We start from the raw sequence: 16,555 nt of genomic DNA on the forward strand, positions 1-16,555 counted from the left end.
GTAAGATCCTCATGGGAACGGTATGGTAGAGTAGAACATTTGTAAGCAAGATGGACAGGATGAATTTTTATTAACAAGAGTCATCCTGAGCTAAAGGAAAACGTATCTTTGTTTCCTAACCAAGAGGAAGGTATAGGGAAGTCCCGCTGCGTGGCCACAGAAAGCAATAGAAGACTCACAGGAAAGAAGTTTCTTTTTATGGTGGTTAAAGATGACTAAAGTTTGATGGTTTTATTCATACTGTCAGGAGTGTTGGCATCAGCTATTATACTAATGCAAAAGTAGGATTGATTTTCCTATTTGTTTAAAGTACAACCCCCCCCCCTTTTTTTTTTTTTGCTGGGCTCTTCGGCCGGCCTCGTATTCATAGGGAGTTCCAGACCAGCCAGGCCTATATAGTGAGAGGCTGTCTTAAGAAATATAATGATGAGCCAGGTGTGCTGGTGCATGTCTCTAATCTCAGAACTCGGGGAGGCAGAGGCAGGTGGATTGCTGTGAGTTCTGAGGTCTACAAATCGGGAGTCTAGGACCGTCAATGCTACATAGATAAACTCTGTCTTGAAAAACAAATACAACAACAACAACAAATAATGATAAATAAATAACTTAAAATGCCTTTGGAGTCTTTGTCTGTGTGAAGAAGAGGCTGCAAGACATTTTTATGTTCTGAGTAATTACTCTGTAGGACAAAAGGGCCCTGTGTAACAGTTTCCTGGGCTTTTTGTTGACTTTATCACGCCCTTTACACAAAGGGACAAAGACTTCCCACTTTGGAAAGGGAGGTTCTTTACACTCATGCCATCCCCTATGTATACTTTCTAAATCTTTTATTGTCACTTGGTTGAATGGGTAACTAAGTAGTGTTTCCTAGTAAGATGCATCCATGTGCTTAAATTGCCTGATGGCTTTGGCGTCCTGCTTGCCTTCCCAACAACAAATCTTTTTTTCTTTTTCTTCTTCTTTTTTCCCCCCTGAGAGAGTTTCTCTGTGTAGCCTTGGCTGTACTGGACTTGCTTTGTAGAGCAGGATGGCCTCTAACTCACAGCAATCCTCACAGCCTGCCTCTGCCTCCCAGTGCTGGGATTAAAGGCGTGTGCCACCATGCCCTGCTTCCAACATCAAATCTTGGATCACACTTTTTGGTGACTATAACTGATTTCTCAGGAGGCATCTGAAAAATCCCACAGACATTGTTCTTACTTATTAAAAAGCAAAAGTCACTGAAATAATTAGGTTTATTCATTTTGCTACTATTGGTGGTGTGCATGTCAAGTCAGAAGAGGTACTTGATTTAGGCTATTACAATGCAAGTAAAATAAAAATTTCAGGTACTTTATGCTCTACAAGTATTTACAGATTTGTCAATGTCTGTCCATATCTGAAATACTACTATTTATCAGAGTTCCAGTGCCACTTTGATAAGAAAACAAAATAGGGGCTAGAGAAATGGCTCAATGGTTTAGAGCACTTACTGCTGTTCAAAGGGCCTCGGTTTGGTCCCTAGCATCCATGTTGAATGGCTTACAACTACCTAAAAGTCTAGTGCTAGGGGATTCAACACTCTCTTCTGGCCTTCTGGGTACTGTATATAGGTGGCTTACATAAACTCTGTACATACAAAATACTTAAGAAAACAAAACAGTCATATGGGCTATAACTTTAGTCCCTGCCCTCAGTTCTGAGAACCAAATCAGAGCCTTTCACATGCCAGGTAATCACTTTTCCACTGAGATCTATCTATCTATCTATCTATCTATCTATCTATCTATCTATCTATCTATCATCTATCTATATATCTGTATTTATCTATTATCTATCTATCTACTTACCCACCCACACACCCACTCCCCTGTTCATCCATCCACCCACCTGCCATTTTAAGTCCTGATACTGTCTATTGAGCATAGGGCCTGATTTGTGTTAAGTACATGCTCTACTCTGAACTATACCCCAGCTCTAGTAATTTTACTAAATTGGCCTCAACTTTCATTGGAATCTATCAAACTCAGGTCAAATAGCTAACTTCCTTCTTTTCTCCTCCTCCCCTTCACTTCCAGGGTCTTACTAGCCTTGGCTACAGGCCTTGGCTAGCCCCAAACTCTGAGATGCACCTGCCTCTACTTCCTGTTTGCTGGGAGTAAAGGTGTGTACTACCACACCGCACAAAAATATATTCTTGCCAAATGAGAAAAAAAGCATAAACAAAAAGGATAATATTACCAAACAAAATGTCCTCGGACATACTGATTGGTGACAATGGAGACATTTGTGCCCTCATTCGTGCCCCACGCTGTGCCTGTAGCTGAGATAATATAAAAAAATGCATCTAGCTAGTTAGAAGGAATTCATGACAGGGCATTTGGAGGCTGTGACACTTCTTCACACTTCCTAGGCTGTCTACGTGGTCACCGGGGTCATGGCCTCTGTTGATATTTGTGTCATTCCAGAAGTGCACAGCCGACGGTGCTGGGATCGACACTATAAAACAGCAACTTGCTGTTCAACTGTGGGCAAGATAAGCTAACATAATACCTCCTGCAGGGATCAGCAAACATCCTGGAAGAGAGGACAAAAGAATGTAAGGGCCAGAGAAAGGGGTGGAGTGCTGCAGCAGGTTGCTCTTTAGCTTTTCTACAAGCCTGACTGTAGCAAAGCAATCTTCCTATAGTCACACAGTGTTTACAAGACCAGAGAATCCTTAAGAAGAGCAAGAACAGAGAACACAAAAACACGTTACTTTTATAAGACCTCGTTCTGTCTGTCTTATGTTAACTGAGCCTAAAGCCATGTTTGTTTTGACACTAGGTGGTGCACTGAGTCTAAATTTACATGGATTCTGTACTAGATTTAGAATCAGAGAATAGGGCCTTGGTGGGTGAGACCTTGGTGGAATTCAAGCAAATGAAACCTTCTGTAGTCATCCATCACTCCATTAATATCCCGTAATGAACCAGTTTCCTCAGCGATGTGGACTTGTGTGAGTCATCCTTGATCTACTGCCACCATCCTGGATGTGTCTTACATTTCTCTGGAAAAGTCACATCAGATATTGTTTCATTTATTTCCCTGGCTAGCTGGAAGCAGCCATATTGTTTGCTGCTCCCATTTCCTCATAGCATGTAAAATTATATGAGAAAACAGATTAGCAGTGAGGAAGCCAAGCTGCCTGGCTGGGTTAGCTTGTCCTGGGGTAACCTGCCATTTGAGCTTCACTATGTTGGCATGGCAACAAATTCCTGTGCTGAACTGACCCATACGCTTTAGCAGACCAAGTAGCTGGGACTCCAGGAGAGGACCACCACACCTGGCTGAACCTCAGCCTAACTTTAGGATTCTCCAAAAGCTCCCTTGAAAAATCTCCACGGATTTATTGTCTCTCTTCCTTGTTAAATTATTTAGGTTCATTTGATAAGCTTCACGGGACGGATTGTCAGATGAATGATGCTTATGCCTCTTTATGTGTTTTACGGGTGTATGTTAGTGATAGAAATGTTACAAAGATTTACAAACGTCCTAAAACTCTGACCTCTGAGTCTAATGTTAGCCCTCCTGGCTCTAATGGTCCGAAAACACCACGTAACAGGAATAAGCAGGTTCCATGAGCAAGCCATTATGAAGGACTCCCAGCAGGCCGTTAACCATGCTAGTTTAAAGCCTTTTGTCACCTGCACGCAGTGAATTTGTTTTATGATTATTTGTTCCTGAAAGCCTCTGCAAGGCCCTATAACTACAAAGTGCTTCCTTTTTAAGTAGTTCCTGGAAATGTTTCTGAAAAGGACAGACTTCGAGGACTCTTAAGGACCAAACTTTTGGGCTACGTAAGAATTTCCACAAAGCAATTCCAATGAAGGAAAGAATGAGCCAGAAAACCAGGAGCAAAGAGAAAGAACTGACTACATGAGAGTCAGTGACAAACGCAAAGGATGGTGATGTGTCTTTTTGTTTGAAGTTTCACTGATTCATGTCCTGTTTTCCAGAAGTAATGAAATCCTTTTCTTCCCTTTTTCCCCCTATCAATTTCTTAGCTTATTTTCTGCTAGTATAACAGAATACCCGAGGCTGAGCATATTATTATTGTTGTTGTTGTTGTTGTTGATGATGATGATGATGATGATGATGATGTTTCTTTTGCGACAAGGTTTCTCTGTTTGTAACCCTGGCTGTCCTGGAACTCAATATGTAGACCAAGCTGACCTAACTCAGACTTCTGCCCTTTCTTCCTTTTCAGTGCTTGGATTAAAGGCATGAGCAACCACATCCTGTTCGAGGCTTGGGTAAATTATAAACAATAGAAACGTAAGTGGCTCAAAGTCCAAGGCTTATAGGCTGCCATGGTGCTAGCCTCCTCTGAATCAAGAGTTCTTTGAGAGAGGGGCTTTATTGTGTGAATTGGCTCACATGATCACGTGGGGTGAGAAGTCCTGGAACAGGTTATCTGCAAACTAGAGAAACAGAGAAGTGATTGGCCTGCCTGAGCCCAAGTCTACAAGCCTCAGAATCAGGGACATTGTGGGGACAAAGGCTGGCTTGTGGAAGGTCAGAGTCCAAAAGCCAAAGCAGTCTAGAATTCTGATGTCCAAGGGCAGGGGGTCTTTGCTCCAACACAGAGGGGGGAAACAGAGTGAAGCGAATGAATCTCCTTACTTCTGTCTTTCTGTTTTTCTTTCTTTTTTGTTTCTTTTCTTTTCTTTTTCTTTCTTTTTTCTTTTTTGAGACAGGTTTCTCTGTGCATCCTTGGCTGTCCTAGATTCTCTCTGTAGACCAGGCTGGCCTGGAACTCACAGAGATCTGCCTGCCTCTGCCTCCCAAGTGTGAGTGGTGGGATTAAAGGTGTGTGCCACCACGCCGGCATTTTCTTTCTTTTAAAAAATATTTATTTATTTATTTATTATGTATACAGTGCTCTGCCTGCATGTACAACTGCATGGAAGAAGAGGGCATCAGATCACATTATAGATGGTTGTGAGCCACCATGTGGTTGCTGGGAATTGAACTCAGGACCTCTGGAAGAGCAGACAGTGCTCTTAAGTGCTGAGCCATCTCTCCAGTCCCTGTCTTTCTGGTTTGTTTGTTTGTTTGTTTGTTTTTAAATCAGGGATCCCACCAGATTGAATATAGTTCCCATCTTTTGAGGGAGGATCTTCACTCAATTTGCTGGCCTACATACTACTGGGGTTGGTCCGGTGCTCTGCATATTCAGATGATAAATTCTTGCCCCCAAGATCTGGTTGCAGTCCACATGAGTGCATTCCTCATATACGCCATTCTTTCTTGTGTAAATTATCTCTGATTAACAAAAGAGGCTGAACAACCTGTAACTGGACAGAAGAGAAGTACGGCGAGCTTCAGTTCCCAGGCTTGTGGTCTCAGGTAGAGACCAGGAGGCCAGGAGGAGAAGAGAGAGAAGAGAAGAGAAAAATGCACGAAGATGGGAGGAAAAAAAAAAGGATTTGTCTTGATGGAGCAGAGCCAGTTCAGACAGGACAAATGCTGGCAAGTAATACTGGGGAGTGTGGCTAGGAGGTAAGCAGACTATCTTAGAAAATTGGTTTAAATTGTATCTGCCTAGTTATTGTGCTTACGTCTTGTTAAATAAATCAATGGGTTTCTGTCTCAATTATTTGAGAGCTAGCTGGGTTAGTAAAGCCTTCTAGAATTAGTAACCATTCCACAACAACCTACACTGCAATTCTGGAAACACAGTCGCAGACACATCCATAAACCAGCCATCTAAGCACCTCTTAATCCAGATGAGCTGATATCTCAAACTTAACCACATGGCCTTTATGGCATGTCACAGGCAGGCAGAGAGCAAATGAGCCTATGTGAGATGCAGAGTAAGGTCCGAGTCATCCCTCTCTCCTGTGATAACCAACCTGCTTTTACATAATGACATGACTGTATTCATGAGGTTACTGCTTATGTAAATTACCACTCAGAGATCCTACCTCTTGGGATTAGGGTGATGGCTCGGTTTGATATATAGCAACACAGCATGAGGACCCAAGTTGGATCCCCAGCACCGCCGCCCCCATACACACACAACCAGCCAGGTGCAGCCACACTTGTTCAGTGAGAGACCCCCAGCTTAGAAAATGAGGTGCAATGTAATTGAAGAAGATATTGGTAGAGGAATTTTAATTCAGAACATGGCTGCTCTGGCAAGACAGCACATCCTGTATAATCCATCTGGAATACAGGAGACACTGGCAAGCAGATCTCTGAGTTCAAGGACAGCCTGGTTTCAGCAAGTTTCAGGTAAAGAAAAACTTAAGTCCAGGCGAGGTGGTACACATCTTTAATCCCAGCACTCAGGAAGCAGATGCTTGCAGATCTCAGAGTCAGTGAGTTAGTTGAGAGGCAGTGCATTGGAGTCGAGTTTGTGGCAGTTCAGTCCGTGGAATTCAGAGGCAGTTTTATTGAGATTTATGTTGCAGAGAGAACAAGCTAGACACAGTGAAGGCAGAACAAGCCAGAGAATGAGATTGGAGCCAGAAGATTAGAACAGATTGCTAGAGTTAGTTTGAGCAGAATAGCTGAGTTGAATCAGCCAGCCAGAGTTCAGAAAGAGCTAGAAAGGGTAAGCTTATTCAACAGTAAGTCTTAGAGGCTGAAAACATTCTACACCTAGATTAGATTGTACAGAGGCTAGAAGCTTCCAGGTCTAGGGCTGGGTTAGCGGATGAATAAAAGTTACTATTACAGACATTGGACACCCACTGCCAATGAAGCTCACATATACACACACACATGTCCATGCAACACCACCAGAGGTCCCCTCCCTCCACACCATCTTAATGATTACCTCTTAATTACCTTTGTTTTGTTTTGAGACAGGGTTTCTCTGTGGAACAGAACTCTGACTGTCCTGGACTCGCTTTGTAGACTGGGTTGGCCTTGAAATCAGCAACCCACCTGCCTCTGCCTCCTGAATGCTGAGATTAAAGGTGTGTGCCACCATGCCTGGTCTTAATTACCTCTTAATGATTGCATTACCATACCAACTGTATTTCCATGAGAGGTTTGGAAGAGGCTATTCAAACAATAGGCGACTATATCTTACAGTACTTTGGAGATATACCATTAAAAATTAAAAATAATGTTCTACTTGTAGGTTTCTAGGACCCTCTGGATCCTTCTACTTTGCTATTCTCCCATGCTTCTCTCATTTAGAGTCCCAATAGGATGTCCTCCCCTCTGTCCCAGGCAGATTTGGGCCCAGGGGTCCCGCTCAAACTAAGGCACCAGCCAAGGACAATACAGGCGGTAAACTTTAAGCCCCTACTCAGATCTAGCCAACGGTCAGAACATTCTCCACAGTTGAGTGGAGAGTGGGATATGACTTTCTCACGTACTCTGGTGCCTCACATTTGATCATGTCCCCTGGAGGGGGAGACCTGGTGGCACTCAGAGGAAGGACAGCAGGTTGCCAAGAAGAGACTTGATACCCTATGAGCATATACAGGGGGAGGTGATCCCCCTCAGGAACAGTCATAGCTGAGGGGAATAATGGGAAAATGGGGGGAGGGGAGAGAAGAATGGGAGGATAAAAGAGATGGGATAAACATTGAGATGTAACAAGAATAAATTAATAAAAAAAATTAAAAAATTAAAAAAATAAAACCTTTCTTTTCTTCTGTATCTGATCCCTTTAGAATTTAGAAAAATTTATCAAGTATTGTTATTCTCATGGCAACATAGTTAGTTGAGCAAGTTCAATAATAATCTGCTCTCTGTGGTTACATGACTCAAACGCAGTATTTGTAAATGGTATGCATGAGGACAAACATGATCTGACAGATTCCAGGAAGTGAGGTTAAGTTGACGAAGCCAAAATATTACGTTGAAGAAAACCTGGCCAAGTGCCTTGTTTACAGTGTCCCTAGCCTTACTATGGGGAAAAAAAGATCACTTGCTGACAGGCCCTGCAAGCCTAGACTCCGTGGAAACCCATGAGCGCATGTCCTGAGCTCCTTAAGAAGACAGAAATTGCTTGATAATAGAAAATCTTGATAATCCTTGCTTACAACTGTGTTATCAGTAAGTTCTGATATGGATACAAAAGGAATCTTTGAGGGGAAGCTGCTTTTCCAGTTCTTATTTAAAAAATATAGGTGGGGGGTGTGTGTGTGGGGGGGAGCAGCTGTACTCAATTCCCAGCACCCACATGGCAGCTCACAGCTGTACATAACTCCAGTTCCAGGGGATCTGACACCCTCACACAGGCATACATACAGGCAAAGCATTGATGTACATTAAATCAATCAATCAATCAATTAAAAAATACACCTGGATGGAAAGACACGGCAACAATTTATGATTGTTAGGTCCCAAACTCCAAAATAACCTTAGCAATCCTAAGAAACCTGTAAAACCTTTTCCTGTCTGTTAGGGAGAGCCACTTCCCTTATTTCCCCCTACCTCTGGAAAACGGGGCTTCTAGCTCCCTATCTGCACATGCCTCCAGTGCATATCAAGCCTGCATGAGGCTCCCCGCTCCTTAGTACCCTAGTAACATGTGCCTGTAACCCATATCAAAGCCACCAGGATCTTCTGGCCCTAAATTTCCAGGCTGTTCCAGACTACAGCTTCTGCCAGACGTTACCTGCTCTATTTCCACTGGGCCGTCCTGGCCTCTTCCGCTATTCTTTCTGACCAGTCTCTATCACACAAAATACAAATCCGAGCCAGTTTCACATTTACAATAAACCTTCTTCCCGCCCAGTCAGTGGTTTCACTGTGCCCTTAGTGATGATCACTAGCAGAAGACAGAGCAGAACAAAAGGCACTAAAAAGTCTCTCAAACATACGTGGGCCTCTTTCCTTCTTTCTTAGTATTAAGTAGAAACTGATGTTAAGGCAATTCTTCTACACATCTTGTTTGCTAAGGCTTGATTACCAGAATTCTTCCAGGAAAAAAGGACAATGCTTACAGACCGCTCCTCCTAAAATCAGTAGTATATTCATACCTCATTTATTTTTGTAGTGGTGCTTAAGGATTAAAAAGAGGCCTTGGGGGGGCCGCTGGAGAGATGGCTCAAGTAGTTAAGAGCACTGGCTGCTCTTTCAAAGGTCCTGAATTCAATTCCCAACAACCACATGGTAATGAGATCTGGTGCTACACAGCATGCCTTTAATCCCAGCACTCAGGAGGCAGAAGTACGAGGATCTCTGCGTTCGAGGCCAGCCTGGTCTACAGAGTGAGTTCCAGGACAGCCAAGCCTACACAGAGAAACCCTGTCTTGAAAAACCAAAATAGAGAGATAGACAAACAAACCAACATATAAATAACTATTAAAACAGGCCTTGGGACCTTGGGACTGGAGAGATGGCTCAGCAATTAAGAGCACTTGCCATTCCAGAGGACCAGAGTTCAGCTCCCAGCACCCAGGCTTAGTGACATAATTACCTCTGACTCCAGCTCCAGGAGATCCAATGCCCTCTTCTATTCTTTATGAGCACTGCCTTTACATGTACAAACCCATACTTAGACACACAATAAGAAAATAAAAATGTAAAGGCTGGAGAGATGGCTCAGCAGAGGACCTGTGTTTTCCAGCATCCACATAGCAGGTCACAACTGCCCAGAACTCCAGTTCCAGGGGACCTGATGCCCTCTTCTGGCCCCCATGTGTGCCAGGCATGCACCTGGCGCACAGATATTCAATGAATGCAAAACACTTACACATACAATAGCATACTACTTTAAAAAGTTTTTAAAAGTACATTTTAAACAAACACATGCGCGGCAAGTGCTCTCCCACTGAGCTACACCCTTAGCCCAAGTCACATATTTTTGAAAAATTCTGTAGCACCCATGCTTGGAATACTAGAGTGAAACAGGGCTGCCTTTCCAGATTAGTCACAAGCAAAATGTGAACAATTTCATTTCTTTTTAACTAGAGGGCGGAGATTAAGCCAGCATGATCCATTAAAGTGCTTAGACATTTTACAGTCCTGAGAACACAGAGCTGGCCTTTCACCATCTCCAATGCAAACATTCTACAGGAAGGAAGCACCTCCCTTCTGTTTACTTGGCTTCTTACTCCAGAACGAAATAATATGAAGGTGGTTGGAGTCTTATCTTTGTGACAAAAATTCAGTCCTCAAATGTTTTTTAAATAGGCATTCTTTGCCAAAGAGATCTTAAAACAAGCCTTAAAAATTCTCTATACGTTATTATCAAATTTAATACTCTACTGGCTTTAAAAAAAAAGAACCTTAATTTTTCTCATAAGTCAACATTTCAGCATTTATCTATTGTGAAATACAGGTAGTTTTTTAAATTAATTAAACATTTTTTATTTTTTACATATACATTTATATTATTACACACATATATATAATAAACTACCTATAGCAAGAAAAATGACACAATCAGGAATTATATAAATGTTACATTCTTAGTGTTTTGGCTATTTGTATTTGACAGCCTTGAAGAAAACATTTTTCCTATCTTGGTTTGTCTGAAAATCTGAATGTGAATCAATCTCTGTCACATCTTGTTATTATCAACTTAAAACATCTATCTAGACCTAAAAACATCTTAACCCCTAAACAACTAAGCTTCATTGTAAAACTAAGCTACCTGGTCTTCAACTCCATCAGAGACTTGAGAAGGAATAAACTTGATTACCTGAGTATGCCAGGAGTGCAGGTTAGTAGCTTTCCAAAATGAGAAGATGACAGAGACAGTTTGCTACCTGAATAGTCATCAAAAACTTTCTATATTGTTGGAACATCTTCTTCTGCCTTCTGGCCCTATATATCTGACAGACATATTTGTGAGTCAAAAACTATTGAAGACATGCTTACCATGTCTAGACAGAGTTTGGCAGACAACTCTGCTTGCACCCAAGTTTACTCTTTTTTTAGGCAGAATTCTCTCTGTAGTAGAAACCAGCCCAGTACCTGGTTTGCCGCATTTGAAGCCATCTCCATAAGGAGGTTCTTTGATGCTCATCATCCTCTTTGAGGTAGACTGGGTGTTGCCAGGTGTTAACCTGTCTCATTGTCAGTGAATCCTTAAAATAATAAAAACCTTCTTAAATGCCATATTCTGCACGTTGAAATACAGGTAGTTTTATTTTGGGGTTTTGTGTGTGTGTGTGTGTGTGTGTGTGTGTGTGTGTGTGTGTGTGTGTGTGTGTATGTGTTCATGTCCACAGTTCCTGTAGTGAGAAAATACTGCCAGACATAAGGAGGAAAAAGTGGAGAAAGGGGAGTCAGGGAAGCAAAGAAGAAATCAAAAAGGAGAGAAAACCGTGGTCCTCAGCAGATACCTTTCCCGAAGTTCTCACCCTTCCTAACACTGAACCCTTTAATACAGTTCCTCATCTTGTGGTGACACTAACTATAACATTATTTCACTGTTACTTCATAATTCTAATTTTCATACTGTTCTGAATCATAATGTAGATATCTGATATGTGACACCCCCAAAGGGGTCTCGACCGGCAGGTTGAGAATTGCTGCCTTACACAGTTATCATCACAGCCAGGGCAAAGGAACTGAGCTAGTCCTCACCTGCGTTAAGGGGCTGAAATGAATCAGACGGGCTGATTCGAACTATGTTCAAGTTATTATGAGATGAATCGTTTCTGGCATTCCTTCCTGTGTCTATTAAAGCCAAACAGCACCTGGGCACAGTGGCTTACACCTGTAATCCCACACTTGGACGGCTAAGGCAGGAGGACTGCCATGGCTTTGAAGCCAGACTGGCCTACACAGTGAGTTCCAGGCCAACCTGGGCTACGCAGTGAGGCCTTGTTTCAAAGCAAAATGGCAGTTCCATTCTCAAAGTATGCTGACACAAATGGTTTCACCTGAACGTTTGCAGAACTAAGCGCCTTACTTGCTTTTTGTGATTTTAGCACACTGAGTGTAAGATCTAACGCCTGGCTAAAATTCTCTACTCCCAACTCTGACCACTGGGCTACCTCTTAGTCATGTTTCTTGTTGTCTATGACATTCTGTCATCTTTGATACGATAGCTCTGTTTGCAAAGTTATCCTGGTGCTGTAACTCAGCCTACAGTTGGCAATGTCTTTTTGAATATTTACTGAGGACTACAGCTTAGAGCTATTTTGACCAGATGATAGTAAGGGGTACCCAGACACCATCAGAACAGGATCCAATGCCTCCCAGGCATTGGCTATAACAGGCAGCAGCTATAACAGGCACAGCTGGATGCATGAACACATGGTGGGAGGAAGCCTGAAGGCAAGCTCACCCTACTGTTCTCTTTAGGATCGGTCAAAGAGTATTTCTGGTTTGAAGATCAGGGATGAGGTTTGTCTCAATGATTCATCAGTTGTGTGACTTGGGATAATATCTTCATTTAGAAAATCTGTGTAATACCTATGCTACAAACCTTCAGTCACAAGGTAGGGACTTCATATATATTTGTTGAACCACAATTTCCTATCCAGATCAATTGGTTTAATGTTAAGATGAACCAAAACTGATCACAGAAACCCACAACAGAAACACTAGGAAGAACCAGGCAGCTAAGGAAAAGAACAGCATAGACATTCTATGTCCTTAGGTTACAAGATTAATTATTGTCAATGTTGGTACTTATCAAATTTACTTATAGAGTCCACATAATTTCATTAAAAATGCTAATAATTTTGAGCCCTGGAAAAACACTTAAGAAAAGCAAATAGCTATAAGCATGGAGCAAGGCTTTGAAAACAAAGAGTAGAGGACCGATGAGAGAAGAGGGGTGAGGGTTTAGCTCAGTGGAGAGTGCCTTCCCAGCAAGCACAAAGCCTAGGGTCCAGTTACCAGAAAGGGGTTGGGGTGGGACAGAGGCTGGGGGGGGGTCAATGGACAAGAATGGCTAAACAAGTGAACCAAGGGAGGTGACATCACAATCTAGAAGTAGACACTACAGTTAAGGGGAAATTGAATGTCTGTAGAAGAGATCACAAATCACATTTGACCAGGATTCTGGATTCTGTAATGTGGGGAAAGACTGAGCACCCCACCAGGTGCAGCTGTACCAGATGTGGCTAGGGAACACACGTGGGCCAAGGAGGAAAATAGCAGACAAGTTTATTGACTTGCTGTCACTAAATCTGCACGGCCCAGACAGGATTATATGAGACCCAATTGAAGAAAACTTAAAAGATTTTTAAGTTAGACACCCAGGCCAATGAAAACAACAAAGTCAAATATATTAGAAGAAAGCACTGGCTCTAACAGCACTGCGTCATTACTCCTTTCTAATCCACTGTTGACAGAAATGGAAACTAATGGCAAACCCCAACTACGCTGAGGCTCTGGATTTGCTGCAACCGTGTACAAGGGTTTAAATACGTAAATGCAGCAAGTTGAGTAGACCCATATGGAACCACTTGGGAGTTACAGATTCTTAGATTAGTGCCTTTATCTAAAAATAAAGATACGCAATTTGTAGTATAAGAAATGAAGACAAAACCAGAACCATTCAGCTTTGGTTTTTAGATGCTATTCTGTATGCTTACATTACTCAGAAATATAACTAAGAGTGAAAGTACATGTCCACAGCACATCATTGGCACTTTTTTGAGAGTTGAAGAAATGTAAGTAAAAACTCAGGATCCATCAAAGGAGTACGGCTGCCAGCAGACTTAAGGATATATCAAACGCTTACTTCACGCCTAGCTTTGACATGGCTGCTTTAATAGATGTCCACACAACCCGCCACTCTTCCTCCTCCCCTGCTCCTCACATATGCTGTAAAGGCAAGTCTCTAATACCACTCAGTGACAACAGGGAAAACTAATCAGTAAATGATGGAGGAAAGCAAGAGAGTCCTTCAAAAAGACTTTTATTTTGACACACAGACATGTAAACATTTGCTCACTAGAAAGAGCAGTTTAGGACACAGTAGAAATGATGACACTCATCAGAATGACAGGCCTCGTGCTTCTTCAGTCATCTCTGAAAACTCACTTAAGTATCTCAGTGGACAGGTTAAACTGGAGAGTTTACTTCTCATTTAGTCGATTGGGTTGAGTAAGTGAAAAAACAAGGCACAGACCATTTGAGAAAGGTAAAGTAAAAAACACTAACGTGCATCACGCGGGAATGAAGCGGTTTACCTAAGTGCTCTTTAATCAAACGGCACTGATGCTTTCACAATCTGAAAGCATTACCTTAATTACTGTGCCTGGGGTAACATCAGACATACCTTCTGAGACTTTCAGATCGACCATGCAAAGCACAGTGCTGTTCTTTCCTTACTAGTCCTCCATAGGAGCACTGTACCCTAAAGAGTTTCTGAGGTGGGTCACGACCCTATTGTAGACAACCTAATTTAGCATTATTTTAAATCCTCCCTCTCTTCCATTCCTTTCCCTACCTCCCTTCTTCTTTACTCCTCCCTCCTCCCCTAGTACCTTCCTGCCTTCTTTGATGGTTTTAGGGAAAGAACTCGGGGCCCTGACACATGCTAGGCAAGCACTCTGTCACTAAGCTACATCTCTAGGCTCTTTTCCCCTGTAAAATGTCATAAATATGGCCAGTAATTTCCATTTTGAAAGTGTAAACTATCTCATAATAGGAAATTGGACCTATTCAGGACTAATGTTACAATATTGTTCTATGTCCTAATGCTATGTCTCATACGTCCCGTTATTCTTTAACACAAATAGGTTATGCGCAGTATGGTTGGCATTTATTATGCTAAAAACACAACTTATTAGTGAAAAATAAAGCACATCGTGAAGCTCTGTGTTCCATTGATGAACATATACTGTAGGTAGAAAGGTCCATCACTCTACATTCATAAAGCATTTCCTAAATGTGCACTGCATTCTGCAAGGTATTAAGGACGCTGTAACAATGGGAGGACGTCGTGTAGCACAGGCTGGGAGAGTGTTGAGGCACAGCGGGGTTGAGGAGTACCCCTCTGTCTGTCCACTCTCACATCTGTACAAACTGGACATAATACACGCTTTCTTTCTTTCTTTTCTTTTTTAAAACTTGCTTTGAAGAATACTTTTTGAACTCAACAGTATAACCTTCTATGGGAAATGATCATTTTTCTTTTTGATTCAAATCAAAAGAATGTAAAAAAAAAAAAAAAGAAAGAAAGAAAATCGGGCATGGGATGTAGTTCAGTTTAATAGGGTGATTGTCTAAGATGCATGAGGTCCTGTGCGCGATCTCCAGTACTGCACACACTGGCTGTGGTGGCTCAGCATAGTCTTAAGAAAAGAAAGAAAGAAAGAAAGAAAGAAAGAAAGGAAGAAAGAAAGAAAGAAAGAAAGGAAAAAAATCACTAATGTTTTTCTTTTGGGTTTTGATCTTTTGAGACAGTGTTTCTCTGGGTAGGGCTGGCTGTCTTAAAACTTGCTCTGTATACCAGGCTGACCTCAAACTGAGAAATTCGCCTGTCTCTGCCTCTGGGATTAAAGGTGTGCACCACCAGTGCCTGTCTCTGAATGAGTTTTAAAATGAGTTGAGCTTCCATTTTACTATGACTTTGCATTCAATAATGTCAAATGTTAACACACTTACTATCTACGAGCCAACTACAAATCATAGAGGGTTTCAAGAACAGCAGCCATTGACCACGCTTGGGTCTCACAGCTGAAAGGACAGTACTGGCCGTTCTCATTAGTGAGTTCCGGAAGCCCTTTCCATGGGGATCTGAAAAACAAAGAGAAGAAAAGGACTTTATGAGACATAATTTAATGCACAGGAACAGAGTAGGCTTTTCATTCCAGAAGCAAAGCAATCATTCAGTCATCTGTTATAAAATAGACATTCTAAAGGTATTTATACACTTTAGATACAAACTATCCTTTGATATATTCTATTTTGTGATTTAATACTAGCAAATACAAATGAGTCTTTCATCATTATTGTTTATGTTGTTTTTGTTTTTTTGAGCTAGGGTCTTGCTATGTAAGCCTGGCTGGCTTGGAAGTTGCTATGTAGCTGAGGCTGGCCTTGAACTTGCAGCGATCCTCTTGTCTCTGCCTTTCAAGTGCTGGAAATACAAGTGTGTTTCACTAGGCCCAGCTTTGTGACTAAAACTTTACAAAAGGCTATTATTCCAAAAAATACATAAACAAAGATACAAATGCTACCTCAGACATAATTTTAGCCTTTTCTGTGTTTTGAGATAGAGCCTCATGTAGCTATGTGGCTCTGAGCTCACCATCTCCCTGTTTTGGCTTCCTGTGGGCTGAGATTACAGGAAGATACCCCAGGCTGGCAATAATTTTAGTCTTTCAGAGTAAGATTATGACTCAAACTGTAATTATGTTTTAGTGTATAATATGTGAACTTAATTGAATAAGAAAACCAAATGGAGTAATACCAAGACACTGAGAGTTACAGTTAGGAAAATGCCTATTATTTCCTTATTCTTCAGGATAACAAATCAATTTATTACATATGTATCCTCTAATACTTAATAGTTTATGTAGAAAAGCTTATTTAAAAAACACAACATTGACACTTTTTTCTTCCTGAGACAGGGTTTCTCTGTGTAGCCTTGGCTGTCCTACACTTGCACTGTAGACCAGGCTGGCCTCAAACTTACAGGGATACACCT

General features: G+C 41.7%; 1 protein-coding gene across 2 annotated transcripts in view; it reads right to left on the reverse strand.

Moving 5' to 3' along the window:
- Window positions 1-15,283: 15,283 nt before the first annotated feature.
- Window positions 15,284-16,555, reverse strand: part of Agl (amylo-alpha-1, 6-glucosidase, 4-alpha-glucanotransferase) — a 60,151-nt gene continuing 58,879 nt past the window's right edge. For both annotated transcript variants that reach the window (XM_051166067.1, XM_051166066.1), the window contains exon 34: window positions 15,284-15,642. In XM_051166067.1, coding sequence (XP_051022024.1) covers window positions 15,525-15,642 — 118 coding nt within the window. In that variant the 3' untranslated portion in view covers window positions 15,284-15,524. The remainder of the gene's footprint in view (window positions 15,643-16,555) is intronic.

Source organism: Acomys russatus, chromosome 23, assembly GCF_903995435.1.
Source record: "Acomys russatus chromosome 23, mAcoRus1.1, whole genome shotgun sequence".
NCBI classification, from domain to species: domain Eukaryota; kingdom Metazoa; phylum Chordata; class Mammalia; order Rodentia; family Muridae; genus Acomys; species Acomys russatus.